We start from the raw sequence: 27,101 nt of genomic DNA, 5'->3' as shown, positions 1-27,101 counted from the left end.
TAGTGAGATAATACAATCGAGATTCACGATTCAATATACACATACGAAGTATCGCTGCAATCATTGTGAAATTTAGACCTAGAGAGGGAGAAAAAGGCATCTACTCCCTCACCCAAACAGCCGCCATCCCCATACCCGTCCCAACACACATGGACGTAACACCAATCTTCTTATCCGTCCTCTTCAGCTCCGTAAACAGGGTACTAATCTGTCGTGCCCCGGTACAACCAAGCGGGTGTCCAAACGCAATAGCACCACCCTTAGGGTTAATCTTCTCCAGAGGCAGACCTAGCTCATTCACGCACCAGACACACTGAGACGCAAAGGCCTCGTTAATCTCGTAAATGTCGACGTCGTCTTTGGTGATTCCGGCCTTCTCAAGTGCAACGGGGATAGCCTTCCAGGGACCAATGCCCATAAGGAGCGGCTTGACTCCGACAACGGAAGCAGAGACGAACTTGCCGATGATCTTTTGGCCTAGGCGTTCGGCGGTCGAGCGCTTCATGAGAAGGACAGCAGCAGCGCCGTCGGAGATTTGGGAAGCGTTACCGGCGTGGATGGAGCCGTCTTTTGCAAAGGCGGGGCGGATCTTACCCAGGGACTCAGGGGTCATTCCGTCGCGGATACCGTCGTCCGCAGAGACAGTGATGGTCTTTTCCTCGTTTGTCTTGGGGTCTGTCCACTTTACGTCGAGGGGGAGGATTTCCTCCTTGAAGAGGCCGGCCTTTTGGGCCTTGACGGCTTTTTGGTATGAGGAGGCCGCGAAGGCATCTTGGTCGGCGCGGGAGATCTTGCGGTCCTTGGCCATTTGTTCGGAGAGGACGCCCATGGGGACCTTGCAGTTTGCAGACTCTTCATGGTTCTCGAGGAGGTCGGAGAATTCGGTTACGGCGCCGGGGCTGCCACATTGAACATTTAGCATGTTTCCTCAAAAGGACAAAGAGAAGGTGCTGCATACCCATACTGCGAACTCATACTCTCAACACCAGCACCAATACCAACATCAATCATACCACTCTTAATCGCGTTCGCGATATCCACGATCGCCTGGAGACCAGACGAGCATTGCCGGTTGAGTCCCTTGACAGCGGTACTCTCCGGGAACCCAGCGACCAGCGCAGCAGCCCTGAACTCCGTCGCACCACCACCAGGCGCAAGAACAGTACCGACGCTGATGTCTTCAACGAGGTTCGGGTCGATGCCGCTGCGGTCAATCACGCCCTTGAACACGCCGGTGAGGATATCTGCGGCCGCGGTGTCCTTGAACCCGCCCTTTCCGCCTTTTGTAAGGGCGCTGCGGAGCGCGCATGTTACGACGATGTCATCGGGGTTCTTTTGTTCAATCACGCTCGAGCCCTTTTTGGGACCGATGTGCGAGGCGACTTGAATGAGGCGTTGTTGAGCTGGAGAGGTGTTAGTTGCGATTTGGAGCAGCTTAGAGCTGTAAGGAGCTGGACTTACGGCCAGACATGATGACGTCAATGAGATGTGAAGATGCAGACGAGAGACAAGAACAGCAACCACAAGATATATAGAGTCAATAGGGTAGATCAGCACAAAACCCCTTTTATAAACCAGAAAAGAGGTAAAAAGCTGAGTGCCCGTCTGTGGTGCTCATGGGTCCGCCAACCCCAGAGATTATGTAGCCGTCCTGTGAAAATGCCGAGGTTCCCGGACTATTATTGTTCCATGGTCAGATCACGAGATCTAGACAGCCGGGCGAGGCATGAAACGTTCATGTGAAGATGATGCTACGCTTACCTCTGTACCGGGTGATCACTCTGCCCGTTGTGTATCTGGTCGCGGTCGAATCTAGGTTTCGCTGTCCGCCTGACATCATTCTGATTATTGTTGTGATTATATGTCAGAACTTTGGGGTAGATTGTCTCGTGGTCTCCGGGGCTTGGAGCTTTGCTCTGCTTATTTGGCTATGACAGGTTGACGCTGGTGTAGCTCTATAGCATCTCTCAATATCAGCGTTATTGTATGAGTAGAGTAATATTCAACAAATGAAGTCAAGTTTAACCTCAGGATAGCCCACTGCCGTGATACTTCGGCATCTGGGTTAGTTATACGAGCATATCTTAGTAATCCTCGCCATAAGCGGTGCATAAATTAAAGGCATTGGCTATCCCTTATTGGTCTTAGTCTCGTCCGCATCTCGACAGCAACTCCGAAAAGCTTCAAGAAACATCGACGCTCCAGCAATTGACCGCTACCATTCCACACAACTCACAATGCGCCGCTTACCACAATCAATCACTTCCGCTGCTTCGCCAGCGCGACTCTTCTTGTCATGCTCGCCAGCGACAACCGCCAGCAATCTCCGCCTCCAATCCCCTCTCCGCTCCGCAACTGTACGTTCCAACCTACCTACCATCCCCTCAGACAAAACTAACCGCGCAACAGAACTACACCCCCTCATTTACTCCCTCAATAACAACCCAAATCCCCCGGCGTTACCTCTCATACACTCTCACGAACTGCACACCAAACCAAAACTCCCCATTTCGCCTCTCCTCCGAAAACAAACACCAACCCGCCCCCGAAACAGAACCAGAATTTCCATTCGAACACACCCCATCAGAAGGAGGGTACTATAGCCCTTACAAACCTAAGCGCCAATGGCCACCGGATATGTCGAAGCTCTCGCCAAAGCACCAGTTCCGGCTTGAGAGGAAGTATCGGCGGCGCGCGGCGCTCAAGTATGCGCGGCCCAAGTGGGTGAAGGCTACGAAGTTGGTGCAGTGGGGGGCTATTGGGTGTATGTTCTCTTAACCCATTTGTCGGTCATATAGGTGGGAAACTAGGTATGCTAATATTTGCTGCTATAGTTGTATTGATTTACGCTCTGCTCTTCATGGAGTGGGATGAGAGAGGTGGGAAGCCGATTGAGGAGGTATGTTTTGTCTTTTATCCAACTCTTCTCCGATGTCTTACCGGGATACCATGTTGTTTTCGAGGACTTACAACTGATTATCTCTAGCTACGCACATATATCTTTGGTTCAATCAAGGGGGCGTTCTCGGCGCCTCCATCTCAGGCTTCTATGAGGCGACCCAGCGAGGAGGCTACAAAGGAATAGACCAGTACAATCTATCTGGTAAGGACTTGGGAGGGCTGAACGAGAATATAAATGTAGAATTATTTGCATCGTCATCGACTCATGTATGGCATCTAGCATTCATCCATGTTTTTGCCTTCGCTACTTGTAGAAACCGTTCCACTGCGTATACATGGACAACGTACTTTACCGCCCCGAGTGATCAATCTACCCCTATCTATCTGAAGCCGATCTTCAACCTCTATCTATACTATACAATGCGCCATCACTTAATGACCAAATCCTAAGCACATGGTTGAGCGCGTTTCGTAATATATGGCTCACCCATTTCCCGGTAGGAAGTGACTAGGTGACCGCCGCCCGACTACAACCAGGTAAATACTCCAAAGTACCTCGACTTCGTCCAGCTGCTTCTTAAATCCAGCGCTGTCTTTATTTACCAAAGCATCAGCAAAGAAGTCCACAGTTGTAAGCCCAGCAATTATGAAAGAGTACGCCGGTGTTTTTAGAGCAAGTATGACGACTTTCTAAAGCGTTAGTCTATTTCGAGTACTATGTTTAAATAAGATGGATTCCGTCTGAACGCAAATCCTAAGGCCTGGTTTGCCGTTGGTCTCTGAGACCGTTTAGCCAACAAATCCAGAGCTAGTAGCGCTGTTGAAGTAGAGTCAATCTTTGCGGACTGAATAGAGATAACACTCTGAAGATTCTATTTTCAATAGATGAGGTACGCGGTAAATATTAGGTAGGTAGCAAGATAGCTGAGGCTATAGCTGGAAGATTTGTCACATGCCTAGGTAAGCGCACTCATCTGGCCTAGTTTAACTACGCGCCGGAGACGACAGACGAGCTTTGAATTTTGGAATTAAAGCAATGCCATAATTGTCAAACATTGATACTATTTGGTTCTAAGTCCATGATGGGTCTTCTCTACAATAGCACGACTTGAATGAGGGTACGGTGAAATCAGGAGGGTGAATTAGGGCTGGGCACCAAGGGGATCTTGCTGTGCAGGTTCCAAGTGCTGTGGCTATTAACAGGCAGTTCAAGGCGACCATTTGCTAAGAGACTTCGAATACTAGCAGTTAGGGCACATACGAGGCTCTGCCGATATGGTTCACAATACTCTGTATGTCTTGCTTGGCATCGCGAAGTAGTACCTAATTACTGAATGACACTGGAATGGTATTGATTAAGAACATAGGAAACAAGTGATATAATAATGATCAATGGTAACTATATCTATGGCTTCTGAACTCCCCGACACAACAATGACGGCAAGACCAGTATGCCCTCTTGAGAGTCTTGACTCGTATGCGAAGGCGCCGGCTCTGGGCAGCGGGGCTCCAATTGGCTAGGTACCTAGGTACCTCATGGAGGTTTCCTATTGACTTCTTCAGGTCCTACAGTTTCGAGTTAATTCCCTTTGTAGCCCTCACCATCTTTGCTACCTATACTTGTTGCAATGTCTGAAGTGTCTAGTCTCACTCGCCTAGCAATCCAGATAGAGCGCACTCAAGTCCCATGGGGCTGCGCTATCTATCGCACAACGTATTCTTCTTTCTCCGACACTCATTTTGACCAGGTCGTGGAGCTTATCACCGTTATGGTTGAAGACAACGTGCACCGATGGGAAGGCCTCCACACTAATAATGACGATGAGACTCGTGGTGCAAAAGCTGTCCTACTAGAGAACTACCGGCCTATCGTCATGAACAACAAGTCTCAGTTCGACGGAATGTCCATGAAAGATATCCGCGCCTACCACGGATCCTTCATTGGAACACCTGTCGGGGAACGACCCTACACCAGCGACTTCTTTTGCATTCTCATCGATGAGGAGGTGATGCACGTTTTAGCTGGAGCTAACCAGATCTCGCTCCTTGCTACTGAAGATCGCGTGGATGATGGAAGAGAATATTGGGTTAAGACTATCGACACGGATCTGGAGGATGAAGAGGACGAATATGGCCGGGGGTGGATGAAATGTTCCATCTATTCCTTGTGGAGTCTATGCCTTGCCATGGATGGTCATCTGCCAATGAAGAGTTTCGCTGCCTTGTATCCCGATGGGCCCTATGAGGGCTAATGCTGGATCTGGGCTGTTCTTGTCATTTTGATATCATTGAACGCATTGGTCGCTTGGTGGTTGTATGTACTCGGGCTTTAGCAAACTTTTAGCTTTAGACAAGGCAGACTGTATATAAGCCTACTCCATATTGGTCGTTATGAACATGTTGACGTAATATGCTACGCCGTTTCATCATGGACAAAGGCATGGTCTTTGGATTATTATTGAGAGTGTATGTTATCTTGTTATTGGTCGTGCCTGAGATATTTCGGCCTCGAGGATACCTGCCTAGAGCACCGGGCCATAATCAGGGGCATCGAAATGCGTTCATCAACTTCTGAAACAAGCAACACGTCGACAAACATAGATTTTAGCATAGCTCTTATCACACTGCATCCTACTCTGGTTGACTCCTGTAATCAATCGATTGTGTTCTAAATACCCTAGGCGCAAGAACCGAAGTCTGTGCAACAAGGCATTACCTTTCTCAAATCATTCTGCACGAAGTTCTGGAAGACTAGTATATATCCCTGTATATGCTGCCTATCTGTGGAAACGTGGTATTGATCTTATACAAGATGACTATACTAACCAGCCAATTCCCGTCCCGGGGTAGTCCTAGGACTCGATGTACTGCTATATGACTACAGAAGCATACGTACCTAAGATTCAGGTAGCAAGACGTCACTCCGCAGGTGCAGGTGCAGATGCAGGTGCAGGTGACGTGTCTATGCAGGTGAGTCTAGGTACCTTATTTAACAGCTTTATCCCCTCGTTGCTTGATCGCTCAGTCTTCTACACATTATCTTGGTATATATTCAATCAAAGTATATCAACACGTTTACTTCGGCTTGGAATCTCAAAATGGAATGTACCCGGGTAACCCAGACAAGCTCAGCAGCGCCCTCAATCAGTTACACCAGCCTTTCAAGCCCTGATGAGACAACCAGACAACAAGCCGCGATAGGATTTTCACAAACTCTACAAACATGGGGCGCTTGTAGAATCCGAGACCATGGGATTCCACAGCACATAATAGATGACTGCTTCAACAAGGCTAGTACCCGATATTTCCTCCCAAGGAGAACTGTTTGCAGTTCTACACTCCCACCTGCTAGCAATTCATCACCACTAAGCTAAATTAACATATCATTAACGATCCGGCAGTGCCCATCCTGGTTTGAACAATCCATAAGCGACAAACTCAAAGATAGCTGCAATCTAGCAGCAAAGTCCCACGCCCGCTTCGTGCCCTTCGGCAGTGACAAAATTAGCGACGACGCCGTTCTAGACGAGAGTCTTGAGTTTCAGGGCAATGCTTTTAGTAGTCGTGGCCATAGTTCCGACTCCGCCAGGGCACTGTCAAAGCCTGGAAAGGAACTCCTGGATGCGTCGGGGCACATGCACGATGAATGCAAACATATTATGCATACCCTGCTCGATAGTCTAACCTATGGCACCAATAATAGCTCCTTGGCCTGTCTTCACAAGGAGCAGAACACTTTCTTTGCGCCATACTTGTATTATTTTCCTGAGGATGATGCGGAGGACAGGACTCTTCGCGCACCACCACATATCGACCCGACGACTCTGCTTCTCTGCTTTCAAGATAGCCACTTCGGTCTTGAGATTGCAGATATGAGTACTATCGACTCTAACGCTGATCTATCCACTGCCGCTGTGAAGAAAGCCGTCTCATCATTGGAAACACCCTATATCCCTGTTCCTTGCAGGCCTAATGAGGTCATGGTTCTGGCAGGCCACCTTCTACGCAGAATCATGCCTGGGATGAAACATTCTGTGCATCGCGTGCGGAGACCACTGGGAACGAGTGGGTATCATTTGAACTTTTGGATTGTTCCGAATTTGCAGGTTGATGTTAGTGGTTGTTCGGCCTCGAAGGCTTGCTGCGAGACTGATGTAGAGGACGAGAGGAAGAAGGAAGATGTAGCGGCGTATTTGGCAAGGGTGTCTCCGTCGTCGGTGCCTTTCTTGGATCAGAAGAGACTTGAGATGGCGTGCACTACGTGATGTTGATTCCAGTTTGTATCTTGGCAATTATTAACGTGGTTAGGTGGACCGTGGACGGGACAAGATGGTGACAGGAGTAGCTGTATCATTCGTACTACTTCGCTTGATGCACTACCTCGCCAAGGATGTTCAGGCGTATAGAGTCTGTCGAAAGGCCACAGCGAGCATAGTCGGACTTAGATTCCTCTTGTAGCAAAAGATTACTTGTTTATATCAGAAAGCACGTCCTCGGCCCAGCGCTATGCATCACATTGGAAGCCGACTGTTTTTACTAATTGGGGGCGCTAGCGAAAGAACGGGACATGTTTTGGATTATGAGATAGGTAGGTTACTGGGTTCTCAAGCGTACTGGGCTGCCTATATGGGTTTACCGGTAATCTTTAGAAACCTTTAGCTTTCAAACCTAAACCATTGACTTCAGGAACGCGGTACAGTATCAGGGATACCATCCTGACTTCAGTAAGCATCGACGTCAATCTCATTCTCATTCTCAATTCCAATCGTAGATACATATGTACACATTAATTAATAGCTCAAGGCAGACTTATCCAACTGAATGAAGTGCAATCCAAGAAGACCAAGTCCGAGCCAATGATTTCAAAGTCAAAAAAGATAGATATCATATGGTAACGAATATTTTGGCAAAGGTAGGTGGGGGTATAATATCCGAAAATGGTACGGTTTTGTAGATCAGATAGATCGGTGCCGATCGGTCGATCGATTAGTCAATCAATAAATCAAAGCTTCGAAGCGCGCTTCTCGAGGACTTTCATGACGAGGTAGGCCACTGTTTCAAAATACATTAGTACTATTTTCCGGTTACAGTTTCATGAAGGGAAAAAGAGAAGAAAAAAGAGATGATTAGGATTAGCTAGTTGGGGTAGGGGTATTTGCAGGTGGATATTATATAGTAACTCGTCGAAAGGCGAGAAGAGAAAGATGGACAAACAAATCAGCCAAAAAGGGGGTATGTGGGTATATGCAGCACGTATTACAAAGATACAGGTAGAAAGTGTGACGGGATAGCGATGGAAAACCATCCCCGAAAACCATTGAGAAGGGGAAAAAAGCAACGAGAAAAGGCGTTGCAAATCAATCTAAAAAGGTAAATCACTTACCAGCAGCAACAACACCTGCCCTCCCCGCACCCCCAGCAACACTCCCACTACCAAGGGTGAAAATGGCCCTCAACCACCCCAATCGCACCTTGCGGCCCTCGCGATCAAAGTCAGGCTTGACAAGGCTCGCGGACTTGAACTTAGCCAGCTTTCCGTCGTACGGTGGGTACCGGATAGCGAGCAGCGATTCAAGCCATCCGGGGCTACTCGTGATGGGGCGGCGGTGCACGAAGACGTCGAAACTGGAACGACCGCGGTACGCGCCGTAGCCGGATTCACCAACACCGCCGAAGGGGAGGGTGGGGATGTGCAGGGCTGCGTCATTGACTGAGACACCGCCGGAGCGGGTTTGGGAGAGGACTGTTCTTATATTAGTTTATGCACAGAAATTTTGGCGGCTGCGGGTATGCGTACTTCTCTCGGTGTCGACCTTTGAGCCGAAGGGGTACAGGCCGAGCGGCGTGCTCTGGATGCTGTTCGCGATGTTGATGGCCTGGTCGAGGTCGTCGACGGGGAGGATAGGGATGAGAGGGCCGAAGCTCTCCTGCACAAGCATGGAGTCGTCGGGCGACTCGACCTGAACAAGGGTGGGTTCAATGAAGAGGTCCTTCTCGTCCATTGTACCGCCCATAAGGATCTGGCCCTTGGAGTTGTCGATCATGCCCTTGAGGCGACGGAAGGAGGCCTCGTTGACGATGCGGGAGTAATCAAGGGACGCCTTGGCTCCTTGAGGGTAGAATTCGTTGTATGCCTTCTTGAACTCCTCGACGACAGCGGGCACGATAGACCGGTCGACAAGGAGATAGTTTTGGGAGGTACAGACTTGGCCGGCATTCATGAGCTTTCCCCAGAGCATGCGGCGCGCGACGAGTCTCGGGTTCGCGCTCTTGGAGACAATAGCCGGGTTGATACCGCCCAGCTCAAGGACAACAGGCGTCAGATGGGGAGCAGCTGCCTTGGCAATAATGCGTCCGACATTGGCACCACCAGTAAAGAAGATCTTATCCCATCGCTCAGCAAGCAGAGCCTGAGTCTCGGGAATAGCACCCTGAACAAAAGTATAGCATGACGGGTCCAACGCAGCCTCGATAATCTTTTGCATGACAACTGCGCTCTTGGGCGCATTCTCGCTAGGCTTAATCACGACAGTGTTTCCCGCAGCAATAGCACCGAGAACAGGGCCGAGCGTCAGCTGGAAGGGGAAGTTGAAGGCGCCGATGACGAGGACGGTACCGAGGGGGTCCTTGCGGATCTTGGGATTCATGAACTTGAAGGTCAGGTCGATGTCCGGGGCCTTTTCGTCCTTGACCCATTGGTGGAGGTGCTTTGAGATGAAGACAATGTCATTTTCCAGCCAGACACTTTCGCCCACTTCGGTTTCGAATTGCGGCTTTCCGAGGTCGATGCGGAGGGCTTCGACGATTTCCGCCTCGTGGTCTTTGATACTAGGAGACAAATAGTTAGTGCGATCAAATCATAGAATGTAGAATGCAATCCAAAGAACTCACGCCCAGTAAAGCTTCCTCAGCTGGACAAGTCGGAACTCGACATCGCGGGTCTTGTGCTCAAGGAAGGTCTTCTTGACGCGCGCGACCCGTTCCTGGATCTCGTCGATGGGGGTGTACTGAAGTTCTGGAATATCGATGGCTCCCATGGTAGCAGTATTGAATGTGAGATGATTCTAAAGAGATGAACAGGAAGAAAAGCAAAGAGCGACGACCGGAGTCGAGACTGATTTAATGCGGCACATGCACGGAGCGGAGGGGAAGCTTCCTTGAGCTGGAACTCCTCACCTGAGCCGCGGTTATCCACTTTGTATCGTGATTGGCTGACGCATTCCCTTCGCAAGAACTGCCTGAACAGTCTGCACTGCACAAGGATCTTCATTGAGTAAGTTTCTATTTTGTCTATGATATCATGGCCAATATTTGCATGTGGATAGTAATGCGGAATAACGGAATCCTTCCCTAGATCCAACTCACAGTTCTCTGGTAAGCCCCAACTGTCACTGTGCCAGCAACTGCAGAACGTTACGTAGTGGGTCTACCCGGGCCTGCAGGTGGTGCCACTCGTGCCTGCTAATGCAGCTAGTAGTACATATCTACTCCGAGAAATTTCCGCTCGATGGTACCTGAAGTCCAGATGGAGACGCTTCGGCCGGGAGAGAAGGCGGCCGGGATTTTGCTCGGTGGTTGTTGGTTGGTAGTCATGGTGCTTCCTCTGTCGTAAATATATATATTCCCGCCAGGACTGGTATTGAGGTAGACCTAGCTCTGGACGATCACCAAGTTTATGAAGATGATCTATGATGTCCAAACTGTGATTTGAAGACGAAGGTAGACTACTACTGCTTGATGTAATACTGTATGTATCTTCAAGAAGACTCTTTTCGATTCATGTGCTGCTACCCCCTCCCGTGCGTGGCCATTCATACGCGATAAGGGAGCACAAGTAGTGTATCTAATTAGAAAGATCATGAATGTAACCGAAAAGTAGAAGAAAGTAAATCGGTGGATCGAAATAGAATAGACAAAACATGATGAAGTAACCAGCACATCTAACCATAGCCAACGCCACAACACAATACAAGTTGATATACCAGTAGAACATGACACAGTAGACTCAACATTCAATGCTCCCTTCACTACACGAGGTTTTCGCCAAGACCACCATACAATAGTAGAATAGATGTTATGTTATGTTAGACAGTAAGAATCAAAGTCGGGGTGAGCAGCTCATTTCTTGCGACCACGTCCGCCCTTGGACGGGGCTGTTGAAGAGGCGCGCGACGTAGAGGCTGAGTTGGCCTTGCCGCCTTTGACGGCTTTAACTTGCTTGTTCTGCGGATTTCATTAGCGGAAAGTTCAAGAGAAGAGGTTGGTGAAGGACTTACAACAGCGCCCTTGGTCTTCTTCTTAGCCGGGGCTTCCTCTTCATTCTCAATGTCCTCATCGTCACGATCACGCCCACGGCCCTTTCCATCGCCGTTGGCCTTGCTGTCAGGCTCAAACTCCTTAGCAACTGTGTTCAGGAGCGTCGTGCAGCGACGACCAATCTCAACAGGTGTACGGCTGAGGAAGAACCAGTCGAAGCGGAAGAGGGGAGATTCGCGAATCTCATCGCGGATCTTCTCGTAGAGACCCTCGCCGTCGACGCCGTACCGGTCCAGCATGACAAGCAGGAAGCGGTCTTCTTCCTCGGTGTAGACCTTCTTGTTTGTAGTCGAAACGGTATAGTTGATTTTCAGCTGCTGCAGGGGCACGCGGTACATCTCCATCTTCTTCCGGAGCATCTTGCGCTGGTGGCCCATCTTGCGGAGCTTCTCTTCACCCTGATCGATGACGCGCAAGTATTTGGGGTAGTCCTGAATCTCAGTGTAGCGCTTCCAAAAGACCTCGGCGTACTCTTCGACCTCTTCGGGTTCCTTGCTGTCGACCTCGGTAGCGATACCAACGTAGTCTGTGCGTCCGAACTTGGCGGAACCATTGACGAACTGTTGGAAGTCACGGCGGTTCCAGTGGGAGAACCCTTCCTCTGACATGCGTGTTTTCTCGACTTGTTCGTCTTCTGTGAGGGGTACGGCATCATCAATCTCCTGCTGCTCGAGCTCACGCTCGGCTTCGCGCTCGCTCAACTCCTCTTCTGGCCCCTCGGGAAGCGGGGCCTTGTAGCCGATTTCCTTGTGGAAGTAAGCAGTCTCCTTCTCTTGAAGTTCTTGAAGGCCGGGTGGGAAGAATTGCCAGTCGTGGATGGTGATCTGCTTCGGCGCGCGGGGAACCTTGGGCTTGGGGTCGGCTGTGCGACCGCCTGTTGCGAGAGCCTGGCGGTAGTACTTGTCGATGGAATAGAACTGTTCCTTCCTCTCACGTTTCGCAGGGTTGATCCAGTTGATTCCAATGTCCTTCTTCTTGGTGTCTGCAAAGTCTTTTCCGTTCCATTCGTAAGCGCTCTCCGAATTGAACTTTTGCAAATCATCGATACCCAGTTTCTCGTACTTCTTGCTCAGCTCTGCAGTTCGTTCTTCACCCTTACGTAGAATAGCCTCAATGTCGTCATCTGTGAATTCCTTGCCCTCTCCGAGAGTCTTCGTTCCGTTTTCGTTGCTGAAAATTTCTGCAGCACCGTGCTGAATCATGCCGAGCAACTCATCCTTAGAGGCAGCATTCTTGGCCTGCTGTTGAGCACGACCCTGTTGAATGACGAGCTGATCCAACCGTAACTTCTGCGCCGCGCGTTCCAGGACTCGCTCTTCAATTGCCGACTCGGTAATAAATCTGTAAACAACAACCTGCTTGGTTTGACCAATACGGTGAGCACGATCCATAGCCTGCAAATCAGCCTGGGGGTTCCAGTCGCTGTCAAAGAGAACGACGATGTCTGCACTCGTCAAGTTGATACCCAGACCACCGGCTCTGGTGGTCAGGAGGAAAATGAACTTCTCCGATCCTGGCTTGTTGTACTCATCAATCGCAGCAATTCGATCCTCGTGAGCTGTGGTACCATCAATACGGCAGTAGTTGTATTCACGGAAAACACAGTAATCTTCCAAGATATCCAAGACACGACTCATTTGCGAGAAAATGAGAACTCTGCTTCCCTGAGCCTGCATTCGGCCGAGGAGCTTGTCGAGGATGACCATCTTTCCGGCGTTGTCCACGAGGTGCTCGTCGGTTGTGTAGGGAGGACCAGGTTCCGCTCCTTCGAAGAGGTAAGGATGATTACAACATTTTCGCAGTTGCATGACGATGTTAAGCAGACGGGTCTTGGACTCCTTCTTTCCAGCGGCTCCATTCACAGCATCGATATCTTTCTCAAGGATCTTCTGGTACCACTTTACCTGCATCTGAGACATGGGAACGTAAAGGTTAACTTCCTTCTTTGGAAGCAAGCTCTTTTCTACGTCACTCTTAACACGTCGGAGCAGGAAAGGTCGCAAGACACGGTGGAGCTGTTGTACGACGGTATCTTGATCTGCATCCTGGTTCGAAAACCATTGGTCAAAGGCCTCAGAGTCACCGAACACGTCCGGCAAGAGGAAGTTGAGAAGAGCCCACAGCTCATGAAGATTGTTCTGAAGCGGGGTACCGGTGATCAGAAGGCGATTGCGAGAGTTGAAAACACGAATGATCTGGGCGAGCGACGATTCTTCGTTCTTGATTCGGTGAGCTTCGTCAATGATGATGTATTCCCAAGCAAACTTCTTGAGATGCGACTTTTCTCGCAACACCATCTCGTAACTGGTAATGCAGACATCAAAGTCCTCATCGAGAAGTCGCTCATTGATCAACTTGTGTCGCTCCTCCTTATCTCCCTGCAAAACAAGCACATTAACCTCGGGGGTCCATTTGTGGAATTCTCGCTTCCAGTTGTCTAGGGTGGATTTAGGAACAGCGACAAGATGAGGGCCGGTAATGTCGCAGAAGTGTCGAAGATAACCGATAAAAGAGATCGTCTGAAGTGTCTTGCCGAGACCCATCTCGTCTGCTAAAATTCCCGAAATTCCGTTCTCGTGCAAGGACACTAGCCAGTTCAACCCGGCGACCTGATAATCACGCATTTCACCCTGAATGTAGGGCGGCGACTCGCGGAAAATTGTGTTGGTCTGACCACCACTCCTCTCGTCCTTCAAAAGCTCAGCATCCTCTTCCTGCTCTGTTCGTCGTCTTCGATCTCCACTTGCGCCTCCTGACCGCGACGAGCCTTTTTTCTTTGCCTTTGTTTCTTCTTCAGCGTCCCGTTTGTCAATTTCGGCCATGATCTCTTTAATGCGAGGGTTAGGGTTGGTCTCGATGAAGTGACGGAACAAATCTGTAAGCCCGAGGAGGTAGCGGAATCGTCGAATCGAGTCGTCATCCTATAAAATATGTGCGTAAGAGTCTGGAATGGCATCTAGCTCTGTATTCTGGTCTAACCTTGTTCTCGTTCAATGAGCCATGCTTTTTGCCGAACATGTTCTTTCGCATTTGAAAGGCCTCGGACCTCCGCCTCCTACCATCGAACGGAGCCGCATCGCCCGCAACACTGCTTGCGGTTGTGTTAGGGTTGGTGTCCGAGTCCTAGTCAATAATACGTTAGCTGGCGCACAGAGTATGGGCTACCGTCGTCGCAATGAATTACCGTGTAGTCTGGTGTATCCTGATAACCCTTCAGCTGTTAGTAAGCTTCTTTCTCAAGCGAAAAATAACAAACTGCGCGGAAAGCGACAAATTCGCAACATACCGTCATCTTCGCATCTAGAGGGTCTACAGGCACTGACGTAGGCTCCTCATTGGCGTCTGTCATAGGAGTATCTACCTGAGACGGCGGGTCGGACGTAGGAACGACTGCAGGCGCCATTGTTGTCGGCTGCGACCTGCGCAAAGAAACTAAATAATCGACCTGGGATTGAGTCGTCTAAGTGTGGTGTATCCCGAGGTGAAATCGGACCGCGAACCGAAGTATGTAGCTTGCTGTCCTGGTAAACTGAGGTCGGAGGTTTCGAATTATTTTAAAGGCCGTATTCAAGCATCCAGACAAAGAAAGGACAAACACCGTCCAGGTCCAACAAGACGTGAAAAGTGACGATGGCGGGAGGGCTGGATGAAAGAACGGAGAGCGAGTCGCGCTGGGGATGGCAAATAATTGACCAGAGCGACCCCGACGCGCTGATTGGGCGGGAGGCGCGCGGCCACCGCTTACATCAGTGCTGAGTCATTCCGCACGGAAGACGAGTTTCCCCGCGGTGGATCACGTTACCATGACAAAGGGCCGCAGCAAGAAGAAACGGAACTTCCCAGATCTCGTCAGAAGCACATCGATTTTGTCCCCGTCTATAGCTTTTCTGTGACGCAAAGGTTCTTCTTCCGTTTGGCGGCTTTTTGTTAGTTGCTTCACTCTACAGCTTCATCTGACATCCCTATCACTCGGAGCCCCTCGAATCCTTCGTTTGCCCCCGAGGACGACTCACTCTCACCCCTCCTGCCGGAGTTTGGTACCGAGAAACGAAAGAGAAAATCTCCGCTCGACAATAGTAAACAACGAAGGCTTATACAAACGCGTCTGCTTAATAGCGGTTTCAATTCACAATGGACTCGATGAGGTCGCTTAACACCTCGTTACCGAGGTCGACGTCCCGCCCCTCGGAACTACTTCTTCAACAATTCAAAACCGCCGCTCTCTCGGTCACCAACCTTTACAAGGTTTCTGCCCAGGCAGAGTCACAAGCCAAAGAGGCTGGATATCAGGAAGCTATTGAAGACTTGCTTCACTTTCTCGACCGGGAAAATCTGGGATTGACTGACGGAGAGGGGTGGAGGGTCCGGCAATGGGCCACGGAACGAAGCGATGGCCTACCCCATGCGAGCGATGACGAGGAGACCGATAGGAAGACTCGGAGTGATACACCTGCTGCACCACGCAAGGAAACTACGGAGCCCGAGGCCCCTCGATCGTCCGCCAAACCCACGGCACCGCAACGAGAAGAACAAGCAGCCGCTCAACAACCTCCATCCACACCCGCCGTTCAACCATCCGAACCCGTTAACATCGACCGACCACCTGTCTTCACCTTTTCCGCTGGCCCAACCTTTCCACAAACGCAGGAACAAGACTTAGATATGCACAACTCGGATAGCTCCGCACCGTCATCGCCGCAGAGTGATGCGCCTGCCCCTGTTTCCGTTCTACCACGAAACTCTCGCCAACAGAACCGCCACGGGAACATGGCCCGTGCAAGCCCTCGGAATTCCACTCGTGACTCGCCAGCTAGCATCGGCTCGAAACGGAAAAATCATTTCCCAGACTTCTTCGATTTGTCTGGTATGGGACACAATCGGGATCTATTTGGAGGCGGCAAACGCGGTCGCTTTACCTGAGGTACCATCATCTCAGTTCGAACCTCGATACGCCATATTCACGCAGCGGTTGCCCTTTCGATATACGGAGCATTTAGTAGGAGTACTTTACATGGTTATTATATTGTTCTTTCCCACGTTCCTATTCTTTTGCGGACTCAGTGTCCACTATTGTATTCTTTTTGATTGTTATTCCTTGGATCATATGCATTATATTCATAGAGTCTTCCCATTATGGTGATACCCGATGAAGCAGTTCTTTTGTCATCAAATGCTTTCCAATTTTCAAGCAAATATTATAATACATTAATCATACAGAAGCCCTAGGCTTTCCGAACCCAAACGTACACTTAGCACACCTTGTAGGATATCTCAGTTGAATGCCCGCCATAGACCCAATCCAACCAGAGCTGCGGATATAGACGCAATTCCCAGCTGACGAGAACCCATCTTGTATTTCGTCGCACCTCGCATGATCGTTTTTTCTTGCTTTCGTAGCTGGGCCATTCCTGTGTAGTAGCTGTACACGCCGAGACCGATGAATGCAGCGGAGCCTAAACAATTAGTATCAGGACGTTTCTAGTGGATTTCCAGACCATCCACGGCCGGACACAATGGTTGGGCAGACAATGCACTCACCGGTCGCCCTGCAAGAGAAGCAGTCGTCTTCAAACTCGTCATATGCTACAGGAGGCCTAGCCTTTGACGGCTGCTCAGTTGGCGCACTTTGTTCCGCAGAGGATGACATTGTAATGGGATCTGTACAAGAAGATAAACCCGTGGGGAAATATATCATTTAGATGCGACGGAGAAACAACGCCAAGGCGGCGGCAGGCGGCAGAAACAGCGATGAGTTCATTTGGTCATGCCGACGGTGTTCGCGATCGCAGCTGCTACAATTGGACTGAACTTCCCTTGAGGATCGATCTGGAGAGTCATCGGCACCATGAGCGGCGAGATTGATGCTCTGTACATATACGATGAGCAGAAGTGGGTGCCCTTCCATCTAACCTCACACGCAAGGCTAACAGTGTTGGTTGTTCCAGCCAGCCTCTGGTCGAGCAGGTCTATCGCTCTCGTCCGCCCTCCGCGGCGACCATCCGGCCCCTCTATTTCGCGCATCCTGCCCCGCGTCCATCGCTTCTCTATTTCCCGAATACGTCGCCGCCCGTAACGGTATATTCTATTGTCGAGTCGAACCTACATTTCCTAGCCCTCTCCGAGTCCGATACCGAGCCCCTCCTCGCGCTTGAGTTCCTCCACCGCGTCGTTGATATACTTGAAGACTTCGTCGGAGCACCGTTTATATCAACTAAGATACAATCGAACTATGATGTGGTGGCTCAGTTACTTCATGAGATGTGCGATGCTGGCATCGTGTGCAATACCGAGTTGAATTCCTTGCAGGAGGTGGTGGAGATGCCGGGGTGGATGGGGAAGCTGTTGGGCAATGTCGGATTGCCGGGGTAAGCACCTTGCCTGCAGGAAGTGAGCCTAACATACTGACAAGGGATTCGAATAGATCATCGACACCGATGTTGGGACAGTCTGCGCTCAAGCGGCAATCGATGAACTCGGCCAGCTCAAACCTCGGACCGGCCATTCCCTGGAGACGCCCTGGTGTACGGCATACTTCGAACGAACTCTACGTTGATATTGTGGAATCACTCACTGTTACAATGGCTCCATCCGGGCGCCTGATTTCCGCTTTGGTCTCTGGCACGATAGCTTTCACAGCCAAAGTATCTGGCGTCCCAGAATTAATACTATCTCTCACAGCACCAGGAGGCCAACATGCTATCGGACGGAAGATGGAACTGCCGGTATTCCACCCTTGTGTCCGACTTGCGAAATGGCGCGAACGACCAGGTGAACTGAGCTTTGTACCCCCAGACGGGCGGTTCATTCTCGCAGGGTACGAGGTTGACCTGCTTCCACTGGACCCGAATCTTGACGAGCCGCCAAGTCATATGGAGAAGCTGTTCATACCCACCATTGTCGACATTCGAAAATCCCTCGGCACCACCGGCTCTGATTTCGAGGTGCGGCTGACGCTCAACGCCGATTTCCCAGGACACCCTCCCGCAAATCGACATGGGGCAGGCAGAGGAGGGTCAGGGACGTCAACGCCATCATTCCTTGCTGGAAATAGCGGTAGCAAGTCTGGCCCAGTGCTAGGCGACGTTGTGGTGACAGTACCTATCCCACGTACAGTACGGAATATAACGGACATGAAAGCCAGCCGCGGGGAGGCTCTCTTCCATGCTGCAAAAGGCGTGCTAGAATGGAGAGTACCGACTAAGGACGCGGGAAGTATATCAGGCACAGCTACCCTTCGTTGTACGACTGTCGGACACCCCAGCGATGATTTCGACGATGAAGAGGATGCCGAAGATGCAGAAGCTACCTTGTTACAAGGCTACTACGACGACTCAGCGGCAGTATCCTATCAGCAGAACCCGGAACCAGACCTAACACCGAAACCGAAAAAGAAAAAGAAGAAGATCAAGAAGGTTAAGAAATCATCTCGCCGAGGCGTTTCGACGTCTACTCCGGATGTTGAAGCAAACCCGGAGGGCGAAACACCTCTACCCTCAGATCTCCCCGAAGATCAACCTTTACAAAATACGTCTTCACAACCACCATCGAAACCTCAAAGCCCTGCACCGTTACCACCGCTCAAATCCAAATCATCATCTACGCCACCGCCGAACCGTCCCGAATCCCCATTTTCCATCTTCCACACCGCACCGCGCAAAACGAAACCCCAAATAAACGCAAGCCTTATGCCGAACTCCGCAGCCGTCTCGTTCTCCGTACGAGGTTGGCTACCCTCCGGCATCAAGGTCGATAGTCTCAACATCGATCCGCGCCGAAGCCGCGGCCTCGGCGAAGGCGTAAAACCATACAAGGGAGTGAAATATATATGTGTTAGTCGGAAGGGCATAGAAAGGAGATGTTGATGTGATGCTAAACAAAGCGATATGACTGCATCTACGAGGATTCTGTTTTGGCGAAGTCCATTTGGTTGGCAATGTGCGATGAGCGAGTCTACTCAAGCCTACTTTCATATTAACTATTAGTAGGTTGATTGTATGATGGCACCTATTTCCTACCTATAGAAGTCGACTAAGAAAGCAATTTCATTGGATGGGACAATTGCACGATTTCGATATATGTAATCTCCGCGCCAATCAAGTTCTTCCTTTTGGTGTTCCGATGACTCGATTCAGAGGTGGTGCTCGGTGGCGTTGCCCGCGACTCAACAATTCCGCACCAATCATTTCCAAACTCTATATTCCGGAATCATTTTCCAAACCCCCAACAACCCCAACTGAATTGTATAGACTCCCATTTACTTTCTACATTTCGCCTCCCGGTACTGCAGTCCGCTCATGACTCACATCTTACCGCCTGAATATCCCCCCATAAATTCCCAGCTGATGCCGCGCGCTGCGAGCAGTTTTCTTTCCTCATACAACTCTCTCTCCCTTCGCCTTGGGCGGGGAGATGGGCGTTGATATTTTTATTTGGAGCGTTCTCATTCTTATCGTGCATCTTTACTATTCTTATTGTTGCATCTTTATACCTATTCTTACCTTAGTTTAGTGATGATATTCTTATTCTGCATCTTTTACTATTTTTACTCTTCTGCATCGTTACTATCCTTACAACCCATCTTAACTATCCTTACTCCTATTCTTAGTGATGATATTCTTATCCTGCGTTGTTACTATCCTTACTCTATCCTTACGCTATTCTTACTACCCTTATTCTATCCTTACGATTCTTACCTTGTTCTTAATGATGATATCCTTATCCTGCATCCCTACCACCTACTCTTGGCTACTATCCTTACTATCCTTATCTTATTCTTAGTGATAATATTCTTATGGTCCGCATAATGCAGTGGACTCATTCTTACCCCGGTGTCTGTGATGTGGGCTGATCGTTGGGGACTGTCTTTTGGAAGTGCGGGCGGTTTCGTGTGTCCTTGATAATGATTTCCTTTGTTCGTGGTTTGGGGTGATCGTTCGGGCATGTAACTACGGAAGTGCGGTCGTTTAGTGTGTTCGTGATATTGATCTCCTTTGTCGGCTGTGTGGACTGATCATTGGGAAATATACTAATGAGAGTGCGGGTGGTTTCGTGTGTTGTTGATGGTGATCTCCTTTGTTCGCGATGTGGATTGTATCGATGATCGTGTTCTCTTTTCGAAGAAAAAATGTTTTCGAAGAAAAAATGAAGGGTTGGTGTAAGGTAGAAATGGATTGTGTCTACTTGAAACTCGGATTGACTACGTAGTGGATTCGGTTTCTTTTGAAGACGTTATTTGCGTTGGTGGTATGATACAATCAAACAATTCTAAGAACATTTTCCCCGACAATCGACGTAGTGAACATAGTATCGTGCCCAGTATAGTCTCAAGTGATGTCGCTGAACGACCAGAGATGAGCTGTTGTCGTAGGTACGATTCGGAGTGAGCATCCGCTGGGATCGACGCGAGGGCTAAGATGTCGGCAACGGCATGATCGAGGAGCGCAGACGAGAAAAGGACGCGGACGAAGCGGACGATAATCTAGAAGATGCGCTTCTCGACCTTCCATGGGTTGCTGAGCTCGAAGCCCTTGGGCGCCTCTGGGTTCGTCGATTGACCGCGGAGGGATCCTGTGAGTCTCAAGTCGCGCTCCATCACTATTGGAATCGATGGTTAGTTATTGGTCCGGAGAAGGGTGTATTTGCGGAGCGGGCGGGATGTTCTGAAGTCACGTACTTTGCTGCATAATTGTTAGCCATTTGATCATGTCAAATCGCATAAAAGATAGAGTATGAGAAGGTTATGGTGCACTTACTCTATCCCAGAGATCCCTGTTCCACCGGGCCTTCTTGCCGTCGTTGGCGAAGGTCTTGACAACTGAGAGACCGACACCGGTCACACAGAACATCTAGATCCATCAGAGCTTATTCCTGACATTGTATCTGCGCTGCGGAAGGTACAATCGTCCAGTTCCAAGAAGCCAATGGCCTTTGGTACGTGACGTTGCGGGCTTCTCGTGTGGTCGACCGACCGGTCGGCGGGGGAAGCACGTACAGTGACAACAATCCCATAAGGGAGCAGGGCCTCGAACGGAACACCCATGATGAATTGTGTGTGAGGGATTCGAACGTCAAAAATCGGGAAAGATAGCAATTGATCGAGCTATTCGGCGTCACAGTGAGTCCAGAGCAATGCGCCGGCGTCAGTCTTGGTGCTCGAGGTTGGCGGGAGGCCCGAAACGGCTTAGCGCATGCGGCGGGCGGTCCAGCCGGCTGAGTCAGCAGCCTCCCCATTCAACCTCACAGGCAGGAGAAGGGGGCGCCGAGCGCTTTTGATGCTGAAATAAAACCATTCGGACGCCTGTTGCGCTGTCGGTTTACGCGTCTACTTGTGGCCTATCTGAAGTGGCTGCTCTGTGTCTCTGAAAGGTATGTTTTCCGGGCTTCACTATACGCGTTACGTGACATTGTTTGAACCTCGAGATTGCCGGGCTTCACTGACGTTTATTGTCTCTGCCTTGCAGTGAATAAGACGCTATACTTCTTCGTGATTCGCGCATATTACGGCACCAGCGTTTTCAACGATTGGATACTCGGTGTCCAAGGCCATTCGTTCATGTTCCCAATGCCCATTTCGCGCGGCACCCGATGATTGACGACTCTCCGAGATAAGTCTCAACTATCGGGCCTGCCACGTTCAAACACATCACAACACAATTCAGCGATTATTACCCTGGTGAAGGAGCTATAGCCGTTCAAGCTGGCGACTGCGGTGACATACACCATGCCGGCAACCGTGCCGCCGGCCGCCGCTCAATCAGATTCGAGACCACCGGCGGACACCTCTTTGGACAGTGATCAGGATGCCGAGGGTGAGGAGACGGATTTGTACCAAATGGATCAACAACTACAGGACGCTGTGCACCGCGCATACTCTGGGGAAGTCGCGGCGGAGACGGGAGCTGCCGACGTTGACGAGGACCTGGATGCCGAGGGTGAGGTAGATTATGATCATCTTCCGGATGGTGAGGTCGATGAAGCAGAACCAGTTGGGGCCGTCAAGATTCCGGAGGGAGCTCCATCGCCAAATAACGACGATGACGCCGATGCCGATGCCGATGCGGACGAAGACCCAGAATTCAACGAGGAGAGCGAACGAGAAGGCTCTAGTTCGTCGAGCAGTCGCGAATCGGACGAGGAGTGGGACGCGGAGAGTAATGGTCGTGCGGAGGGAGATGCGGATAACGATAATAACACCCTTCGAGGGAATTGCATGTAAGTGCCGTGATTTGAATTTGTGGTTGTGAATCTATACTGATCTGATTGTGTTAGATTCTGCAATCAAGATGAAGATCATGACCCAAGTGAGGAGTTTGAGGAGTATATGAGTTGTGCTGTTTGCGGCGATCACTGTACGTTGATTTGCGGGCCCTATCACGATGAAGGCCCAGCCAAAACCCCCGAAATTTAGCGGAATTTCACTGACTCGGCATCCCGACAGCTCATCGGCAATGTGCCCGCGAAAACAATGCATTGAACGATGCAGAAGGTAATCCACTGACTTTATATCTTTAACCTGTTAGTGTGACATGCATAATTAACCCCTCGCAGATGCCGGCCCCTGGAGGTGTCCCACATGTCATAGTGAAAATCTGGAGCCCAGCAACAAGGATGAAGATGCCTCGCGACGAAAGATCGGCCCAAAGAACATGAGCAAGGAGCTTCTACCAGCTCATAGTGGCGAAAAAGACTCAAATTTTCACTCCATTTTCAATACTGTCACTGTCGATGAGGAGCTATTAAATAGTACACGGTCGCTTCGAAAGCGAAAGACTCAATCTGCCGACCCAGAGGAGCACACACCATTCCTTCGCAAACGATCCAGGCAATCACTTGCTCAGGGCGAACAACTTGACACGCAAGATCAACTCAAGGAAGACGGCGATGGTCTTTCCCCTGTCCGGACGCGTTCCCGTCGCACCACACGGAAGGACGAGCAGGAACATTGTCGCGTTGTGTTGAAGCAATTTGGGAAACTCGTTATGGCGTTCCGACTGCCAGATACTAAACTCTCCAAAATTCTTAATTCACGCGCTCGCTCTTCGATCAGGAGTCGCAAGGTCCCGAAACCGCCACCAGCGCAAGAACCCCAAGCGCACTTCGCACCAATAACACCCGCTTCATATTTCCCCTCTCTCTATTCCTTCAGCGACCGTGATATGGAAGAATCCTCGAAATCCAAACCCTATGGCGGGATTCTGTCCGAGACGGATGCCGATACCAACAAAACATTACCGACCCATTCCGACCGCGAGCGCTTTGAGGTCGCCCGCCGAAAAGCTGAAGAAGCGTGGCAAGCTCGTCTACTGGAAGCCGAAACAGGTGAGACAGTGCAGCATGCGTCTCAAAAAGTATCAGGCCCTCCATCCAGGATAAAATACATCAACTTTGGTGGCTATGAGATCGAAACCTGGTACGCGGCGCCCTATCCCGAAGAGTATAGTCGAAATCGTGTGCTCTACATCTGCGAATTTTGTTTGAAATATATGAATTCCGACTACGTTGCGTGGCGGCATAAACTCAAGTGCCCCGCGAAGCATCCTCCAGGCGACGAGATTTACCGCGAAGGTTCCATTTCAATCTTTGAAGTTGATGGTCGCAAGAATCCAGTCTATTGTCAGAATCTATGTTTGCTCGCTAAACTATTCCTTGGCTCGAAGACGCTTTACTACGACGTTGAACCCTTTTTGTTTTATGTCATGAGCGAATGCGACGATCTAGGATGTCACTTTGTGGGCTATTTCAGCAAAGAAAAACGGCCAAGCTCGGCGAACAATGTTTCTTGTATTCTTACTTTACCGATACACCAGCGGAAAGGGTATGGCAATCTCCTGATCGACTTCTCTTACCTCCTTACTCGCATCGAAGGCAAGACGGGCTCACCCGAGAAGCCCCTCTCCGACATGGGCTTGGTGTCTTATCGAAATTACTGGCGACTTATCCTGTCATACCAATTGCGGAATCAGAAAACCCCCGTCAGCATCGCTGAACTCTCGGAGCGAACAGGAATGACAGCAGATGATGTTGTTTCCGGTCTTGAAGCATTACGCGCTCTAGTACGGGACCCGGTGACGAAGACATACGCTTTGCGTCTTGACTATAATTACTTCGAGGAGTGTATTCGTGGCTGGGAGACCAAGGGCTATGTTACGCTCAATCCAGATGCGCTTGTTTGGACACCCTACATCATGGGTCGGAACAATCAATCCCAATTCGACCGCGCTCCTATTCATACTGTCGCTCCGCGGGAAGGGCTGGACGATGATGAAGAAGAGGAGGCGAAGGAACTGGCCGAAGAGACTTCCAAGCGATCACTACCAAACGGAACAAGCAGCGCAGCCGAAGGGGCGTTGCCAGAACCCGCCGGGCCTCCTTCTACGGCGGCTCTCTCTAATGCCAATGGCGTTCATCCAGCAGATGCTCGTGAAAGAACCCCAAGCGAGCCGACAGAGCCCGAGATTCCCAGTATCCCCGCTTGGAGATTTGAGATATACCCTCCGGTTCAGGCGCCAGTCTCGAAGAAGCGTGCTGGCCGCCCCTTTGGAAGCAAATCATTTCAGAAAGTCTCCATCACCCCTACGACAACTCGTACCAGTGGTCGGAGCACCCCGCGAAAAATGGCATCGCTTGCTACTATCACCCCCAACGAAACTAGCGTACGGCGAGGACGGAGCGCGAAGCTGTTCGACTCCCCATCAGTTGATTCAGCAAGCGTGGCAACGAATGGGCTAGATGCCGATCAGCTTGACATCGCAGGGGACTCAGGGGAGCTTGGCGAAGAGAATGCACCGGTGGCAAACGAAGCTCAAGTTTTGGGCGAAGATCCCGTTAATGACAAAGTGTCTCCCAAGACGAACGGAGTCAACGAGCCTCGGACCGTGGAAGACCAACAACCGGTTACTCCATCCAAACGCAAGGACGTTGAAAGCACAGCCAAGTTAACGCGATCTGCGAGCCGGAAGTCTGTGGTGGAGAAGATCGAAATGCTTATTCCCGCAGAGGACGAAGGCGTTGGAATTAATGACGATCCCGGCAACATGCATGACAGCGATGCCGACGCAGAGGGCGACATTGTCATGGATGATGCATAGGGAGGAGCAAGCAAGACTCTAGGGATGGAGTACGGACGGGCTATGATGGGATGTCTAGGAATACGATCTGGAACTGGCATTGGAGGGCGTTCTTGCAGACTTCTAATACCTGCTGCTATTTTTATATTTGTTATTTTTTTTTCTTCTCTCTTCTCTGTTGTCTTGAGCAAGGAGTGGGCAGGAACCGGAGTTTCGATGCTTTGTCTAGGCCTTTTTTTGTTTCTTCTATGGTTATCTCAGCTTCTCTCGGATAGTCTCAACCTGACGTTCTAGAGAGTCGACTGACTTGTACATCCGGTCCAATTGGTATAGGCCAACAATTCAATCACGAGTACTTGGAATCTCGCCTTCACTTTCCCTGTGTGCTTCCAATGGTCTAAGGTCCATAGAAGGATCAATATGCTTCTGACTCGAAACACTTACGAAACAAGATGTAGTGACGGAGCCCCGTCAGGAACCCGTGAAATCCGTGGCCGTGAGGTCCCTTAGTATAGCATCAAGAACTCCGAACCCCGAGAAAACCCACAGTAATCAGACCACGATTCAGGTGGCAAGAAGTGAAGCCTGTTCAATGGGTGTCGCAGTGCACTTGCCCAATATGTACGCGGGTCATGTGATGGGGTGATCAACACCATCTTCATCTTCAACTCTCCTCCACTTCTCCAACTCGATCGTCAGGCTCACCAGATTACTCCTGGTCTAGCCACCCACCATTACGATGATCAATACTTCCTCCTCTAATGCTAAATGCTTGTTGAATATTGGCTTTCTCTCCTCTCTCCCGTCAAGGATCACCGAGCACTGACATAGTGTCTTCGTGTCATGAGCTATTTTGGAGCATCCTCAAATTCACTCTTTTCGCCTCTTCGCTCCTTTGCTCCGGGGTCGGATGGATTCGGTCTTCTGCAGGATGAACCATACTTTTCTATCTCGTAGCACGACTGCTTCAGATCGATGGGGCATGCTGCCGGTAGTTACCTGTCAGAGTGGTGTCATTTCCTTCAGCCCGGATGAGGTCAGGAACAGATGAACTAGTCCACGGTCTCGACACTAATGACGCTGCCAGTGTCTCAGGCTCGCATTATCAGCCTCTAGTCCCCAACCAAGCAATCTTCCGAGCAAATCCCGATGAAATAAGGTTCTGCTGCACGTGCAGCCTAGTAAGCCATCACACGTGTGGGACCAGGAGACGAGTCGTGTGTTTTGAACAAGAAGGCAAGTGCAACGCACGGACAATGAAGCACGTTCTGCACTTTTGACCTCCAACCAAAGCTCGAGCCTCGATGATCACTGCCCGGTGCCATGGCAGTGGCTAAGTATTGTCCCCACCTTGGTACGTGGGCGGCATTTGGGAGGAACCTTGGATCGCAAGAATTCATTCAGGATCAAGAAGTCTTGGGCAGGAGAGACATAAGGCTAAAGTCCGGATGACCGGGTAAGCGGATGAATATCGGCTTACTCAGGACAGGTCGTCTAGCGCACACTTGATGAAACAGAATTTGGATTGTTACTAAAACAGACAAACCTTGATGCCGGCTAGCGAACTCAGATCGCATCGCATTCGTCCTTAGCGGCTGATCCAGGGACCCAGCCTGCCAAATGCGACTCATGCATGATGCCAGACTGCCGAATTTTTGCTGATGATCTCCTCGTTCATTATGACCATTGGATTTTTGATGAGGATGCTCAAGCTTTTTTTTGGTGTTTCAAGGAACCTGACTGGTCGATCTTACGCTTTTCTGACGGACAGTCCTGTCCGTCAATTTATTTTCTGGCAACGGTGATCATCACAGGAGC

General features: G+C 50.2%; 12 protein-coding genes across 12 annotated transcripts; 7 read left to right on the top strand and 5 right to left on the bottom strand.

The window, feature by feature from the left end:
- Positions 1 to 22: 22 nt before the first annotated feature.
- BDV14DRAFT_177662 (3-ketoacyl-coA thiolase peroxisomal A precursor) lies at positions 23 to 1,614 on the bottom strand. The gene is made up of 3 exons (XM_073769462.1): positions 1,462 to 1,614; positions 959 to 1,403; positions 23 to 899 (listed from the first exon to the last, which is right to left on the bottom strand). Exons 1-3 carry the CDS (start codon positions 1,469 to 1,471, stop codon positions 101 to 103), a joined length of 1,254 nt encoding a protein of 417 aa, XP_073625774.1. The 5' UTR covers positions 1,472 to 1,614; the 3' UTR covers positions 23 to 100.
- Positions 1,615 to 2,202: 588 nt separating this feature from the next.
- On the top strand, positions 2,203 to 3,220 carry BDV14DRAFT_177660 (uncharacterized protein). Its single transcript, XM_073769461.1, has 4 exons — positions 2,203 to 2,357; positions 2,410 to 2,764; positions 2,835 to 2,899; positions 2,987 to 3,220. The coding sequence occupies exons 1-4, from the start codon at positions 2,238 to 2,240 to the stop codon at positions 3,083 to 3,085; spliced, it is 639 nt and encodes a 212-aa protein (XP_073625773.1). The 5' UTR covers positions 2,203 to 2,237; the 3' UTR covers positions 3,086 to 3,220.
- Positions 3,221 to 4,529: 1,309 nt separating this feature from the next.
- Positions 4,530 to 5,153, top strand: BDV14DRAFT_202439 (uncharacterized protein; the record flags this gene model as incomplete). The annotated part of the gene is made up of 1 exon (XM_073774039.1): positions 4,530 to 5,153. One exon carries the CDS (start codon positions 4,530 to 4,532, stop codon positions 5,151 to 5,153), a length of 624 nt encoding a protein of 207 aa, XP_073625772.1.
- Positions 5,154 to 5,933: 780 nt separating this feature from the next.
- Positions 5,934 to 7,360, top strand: BDV14DRAFT_177659 (uncharacterized protein). The gene is made up of 2 exons (XM_073769460.1): positions 5,934 to 6,191; positions 6,303 to 7,360. The coding sequence occupies exons 1-2, from the start codon at positions 6,000 to 6,002 to the stop codon at positions 7,164 to 7,166; spliced, it is 1,056 nt and encodes a 351-aa protein (XP_073625771.1). The 5' UTR covers positions 5,934 to 5,999; the 3' UTR covers positions 7,167 to 7,360.
- A 261-nt stretch (positions 7,361 to 7,621) lies between these two features.
- On the bottom strand, positions 7,622 to 10,225 carry BDV14DRAFT_177657 (hexadecenal dehydrogenase). The gene is made up of 4 exons (XM_073769459.1): positions 9,793 to 10,225; positions 8,699 to 9,729; positions 8,285 to 8,644; positions 7,622 to 7,953 (listed from the first exon to the last, which is right to left on the bottom strand). The coding sequence occupies exons 1-4, from the start codon at positions 9,936 to 9,938 to the stop codon at positions 7,904 to 7,906; spliced, it is 1,587 nt and encodes a 528-aa protein (XP_073625770.1). The 5' UTR covers positions 9,939 to 10,225; the 3' UTR covers positions 7,622 to 7,903.
- A 59-nt stretch (positions 10,226 to 10,284) lies between these two features.
- On the bottom strand, positions 10,285 to 14,857 carry BDV14DRAFT_177650 (putative SNF2 family helicase/ATPase). Its single transcript, XM_073769458.1, has 6 exons — positions 14,504 to 14,857; positions 14,402 to 14,419; positions 14,197 to 14,340; positions 11,178 to 14,138; positions 10,379 to 11,124; positions 10,285 to 10,321 (listed from the first exon to the last, which is right to left on the bottom strand). Exons 1-5 carry the CDS (start codon positions 14,618 to 14,620, stop codon positions 11,020 to 11,022), a joined length of 3,345 nt encoding a protein of 1,114 aa, XP_073625769.1. The 5' UTR covers positions 14,621 to 14,857; the 3' UTR covers positions 10,285 to 10,321; positions 10,379 to 11,019.
- A 391-nt stretch (positions 14,858 to 15,248) lies between these two features.
- Positions 15,249 to 16,725, top strand: BDV14DRAFT_97643 (uncharacterized protein). The gene has a single exon (XM_073777948.1). It carries the CDS (start codon positions 15,349 to 15,351, stop codon positions 16,135 to 16,137), a length of 789 nt encoding a protein of 262 aa, XP_073625768.1. The 5' UTR covers positions 15,249 to 15,348; the 3' UTR covers positions 16,138 to 16,725.
- Positions 16,313 to 16,906, bottom strand: BDV14DRAFT_97638 (uncharacterized protein). Its single transcript, XM_073777947.1, has 2 exons — positions 16,756 to 16,906; positions 16,313 to 16,670 (listed from the first exon to the last, which is right to left on the bottom strand). The coding sequence occupies exons 1-2, from the start codon at positions 16,862 to 16,864 to the stop codon at positions 16,489 to 16,491; spliced, it is 291 nt and encodes a 96-aa protein (XP_073625767.1). The 5' UTR covers positions 16,865 to 16,906; the 3' UTR covers positions 16,313 to 16,488.
- Positions 16,907 to 17,002: 96 nt separating this feature from the next.
- Positions 17,003 to 19,600, top strand: BDV14DRAFT_177648 (putative AP-3 adaptor complex subunit mu). Its single transcript, XM_073769457.1, has 3 exons — positions 17,003 to 17,106; positions 17,163 to 17,582; positions 17,639 to 19,600. Exons 1-3 carry the CDS (start codon positions 17,063 to 17,065, stop codon positions 19,077 to 19,079), a joined length of 1,905 nt encoding a protein of 634 aa, XP_073625766.1. The 5' UTR covers positions 17,003 to 17,062; the 3' UTR covers positions 19,080 to 19,600.
- On the top strand, positions 19,601 to 20,424 carry BDV14DRAFT_177647 (uncharacterized protein). Its single transcript, XM_073769456.1, has one exon. The coding sequence runs from the start codon at positions 19,728 to 19,730 to the stop codon at positions 20,019 to 20,021; it is 294 nt and encodes a 97-aa protein (XP_073625765.1). The 5' UTR covers positions 19,601 to 19,727; the 3' UTR covers positions 20,022 to 20,424.
- On the bottom strand, positions 20,425 to 21,354 carry BDV14DRAFT_177646 (NADH dehydrogenase [ubiquinone] 1 alpha subcomplex subunit 1). The gene is made up of 4 exons (XM_073769455.1): positions 21,209 to 21,354; positions 20,970 to 21,062; positions 20,913 to 20,916; positions 20,425 to 20,811 (listed from the first exon to the last, which is right to left on the bottom strand). Exons 1-4 carry the CDS (start codon positions 21,254 to 21,256, stop codon positions 20,696 to 20,698), a joined length of 261 nt encoding a protein of 86 aa, XP_073625764.1. The 5' UTR covers positions 21,257 to 21,354; the 3' UTR covers positions 20,425 to 20,695.
- Positions 21,355 to 21,476: 122 nt separating this feature from the next.
- Positions 21,477 to 25,782, top strand: BDV14DRAFT_177644 (putative histone acetyltransferase). The gene is made up of 4 exons (XM_073769454.1): positions 21,477 to 22,428; positions 22,486 to 22,565; positions 22,655 to 22,702; positions 22,765 to 25,782. Exons 1-4 carry the CDS (start codon positions 21,938 to 21,940, stop codon positions 25,302 to 25,304), a joined length of 3,159 nt encoding a protein of 1,052 aa, XP_073625763.1. The 5' UTR covers positions 21,477 to 21,937; the 3' UTR covers positions 25,305 to 25,782.
- Positions 25,783 to 27,101: the final 1,319 nt, after the last annotated feature.

The sequence above is a fragment of the Aspergillus stella-maris genome (assembly GCF_047715825.1).
Source record: "Aspergillus stella-maris strain CBS 113639 unplaced genomic scaffold BDV14scaffold_47, whole genome shotgun sequence".
Taxonomy (NCBI): Eukaryota; Fungi; Ascomycota; class Eurotiomycetes; order Eurotiales; family Aspergillaceae; genus Aspergillus; species Aspergillus stella-maris.
Note: the sequence above shows the minus strand (reverse complement) of the source record. Positions and strands in the feature narration are given on the sequence as shown.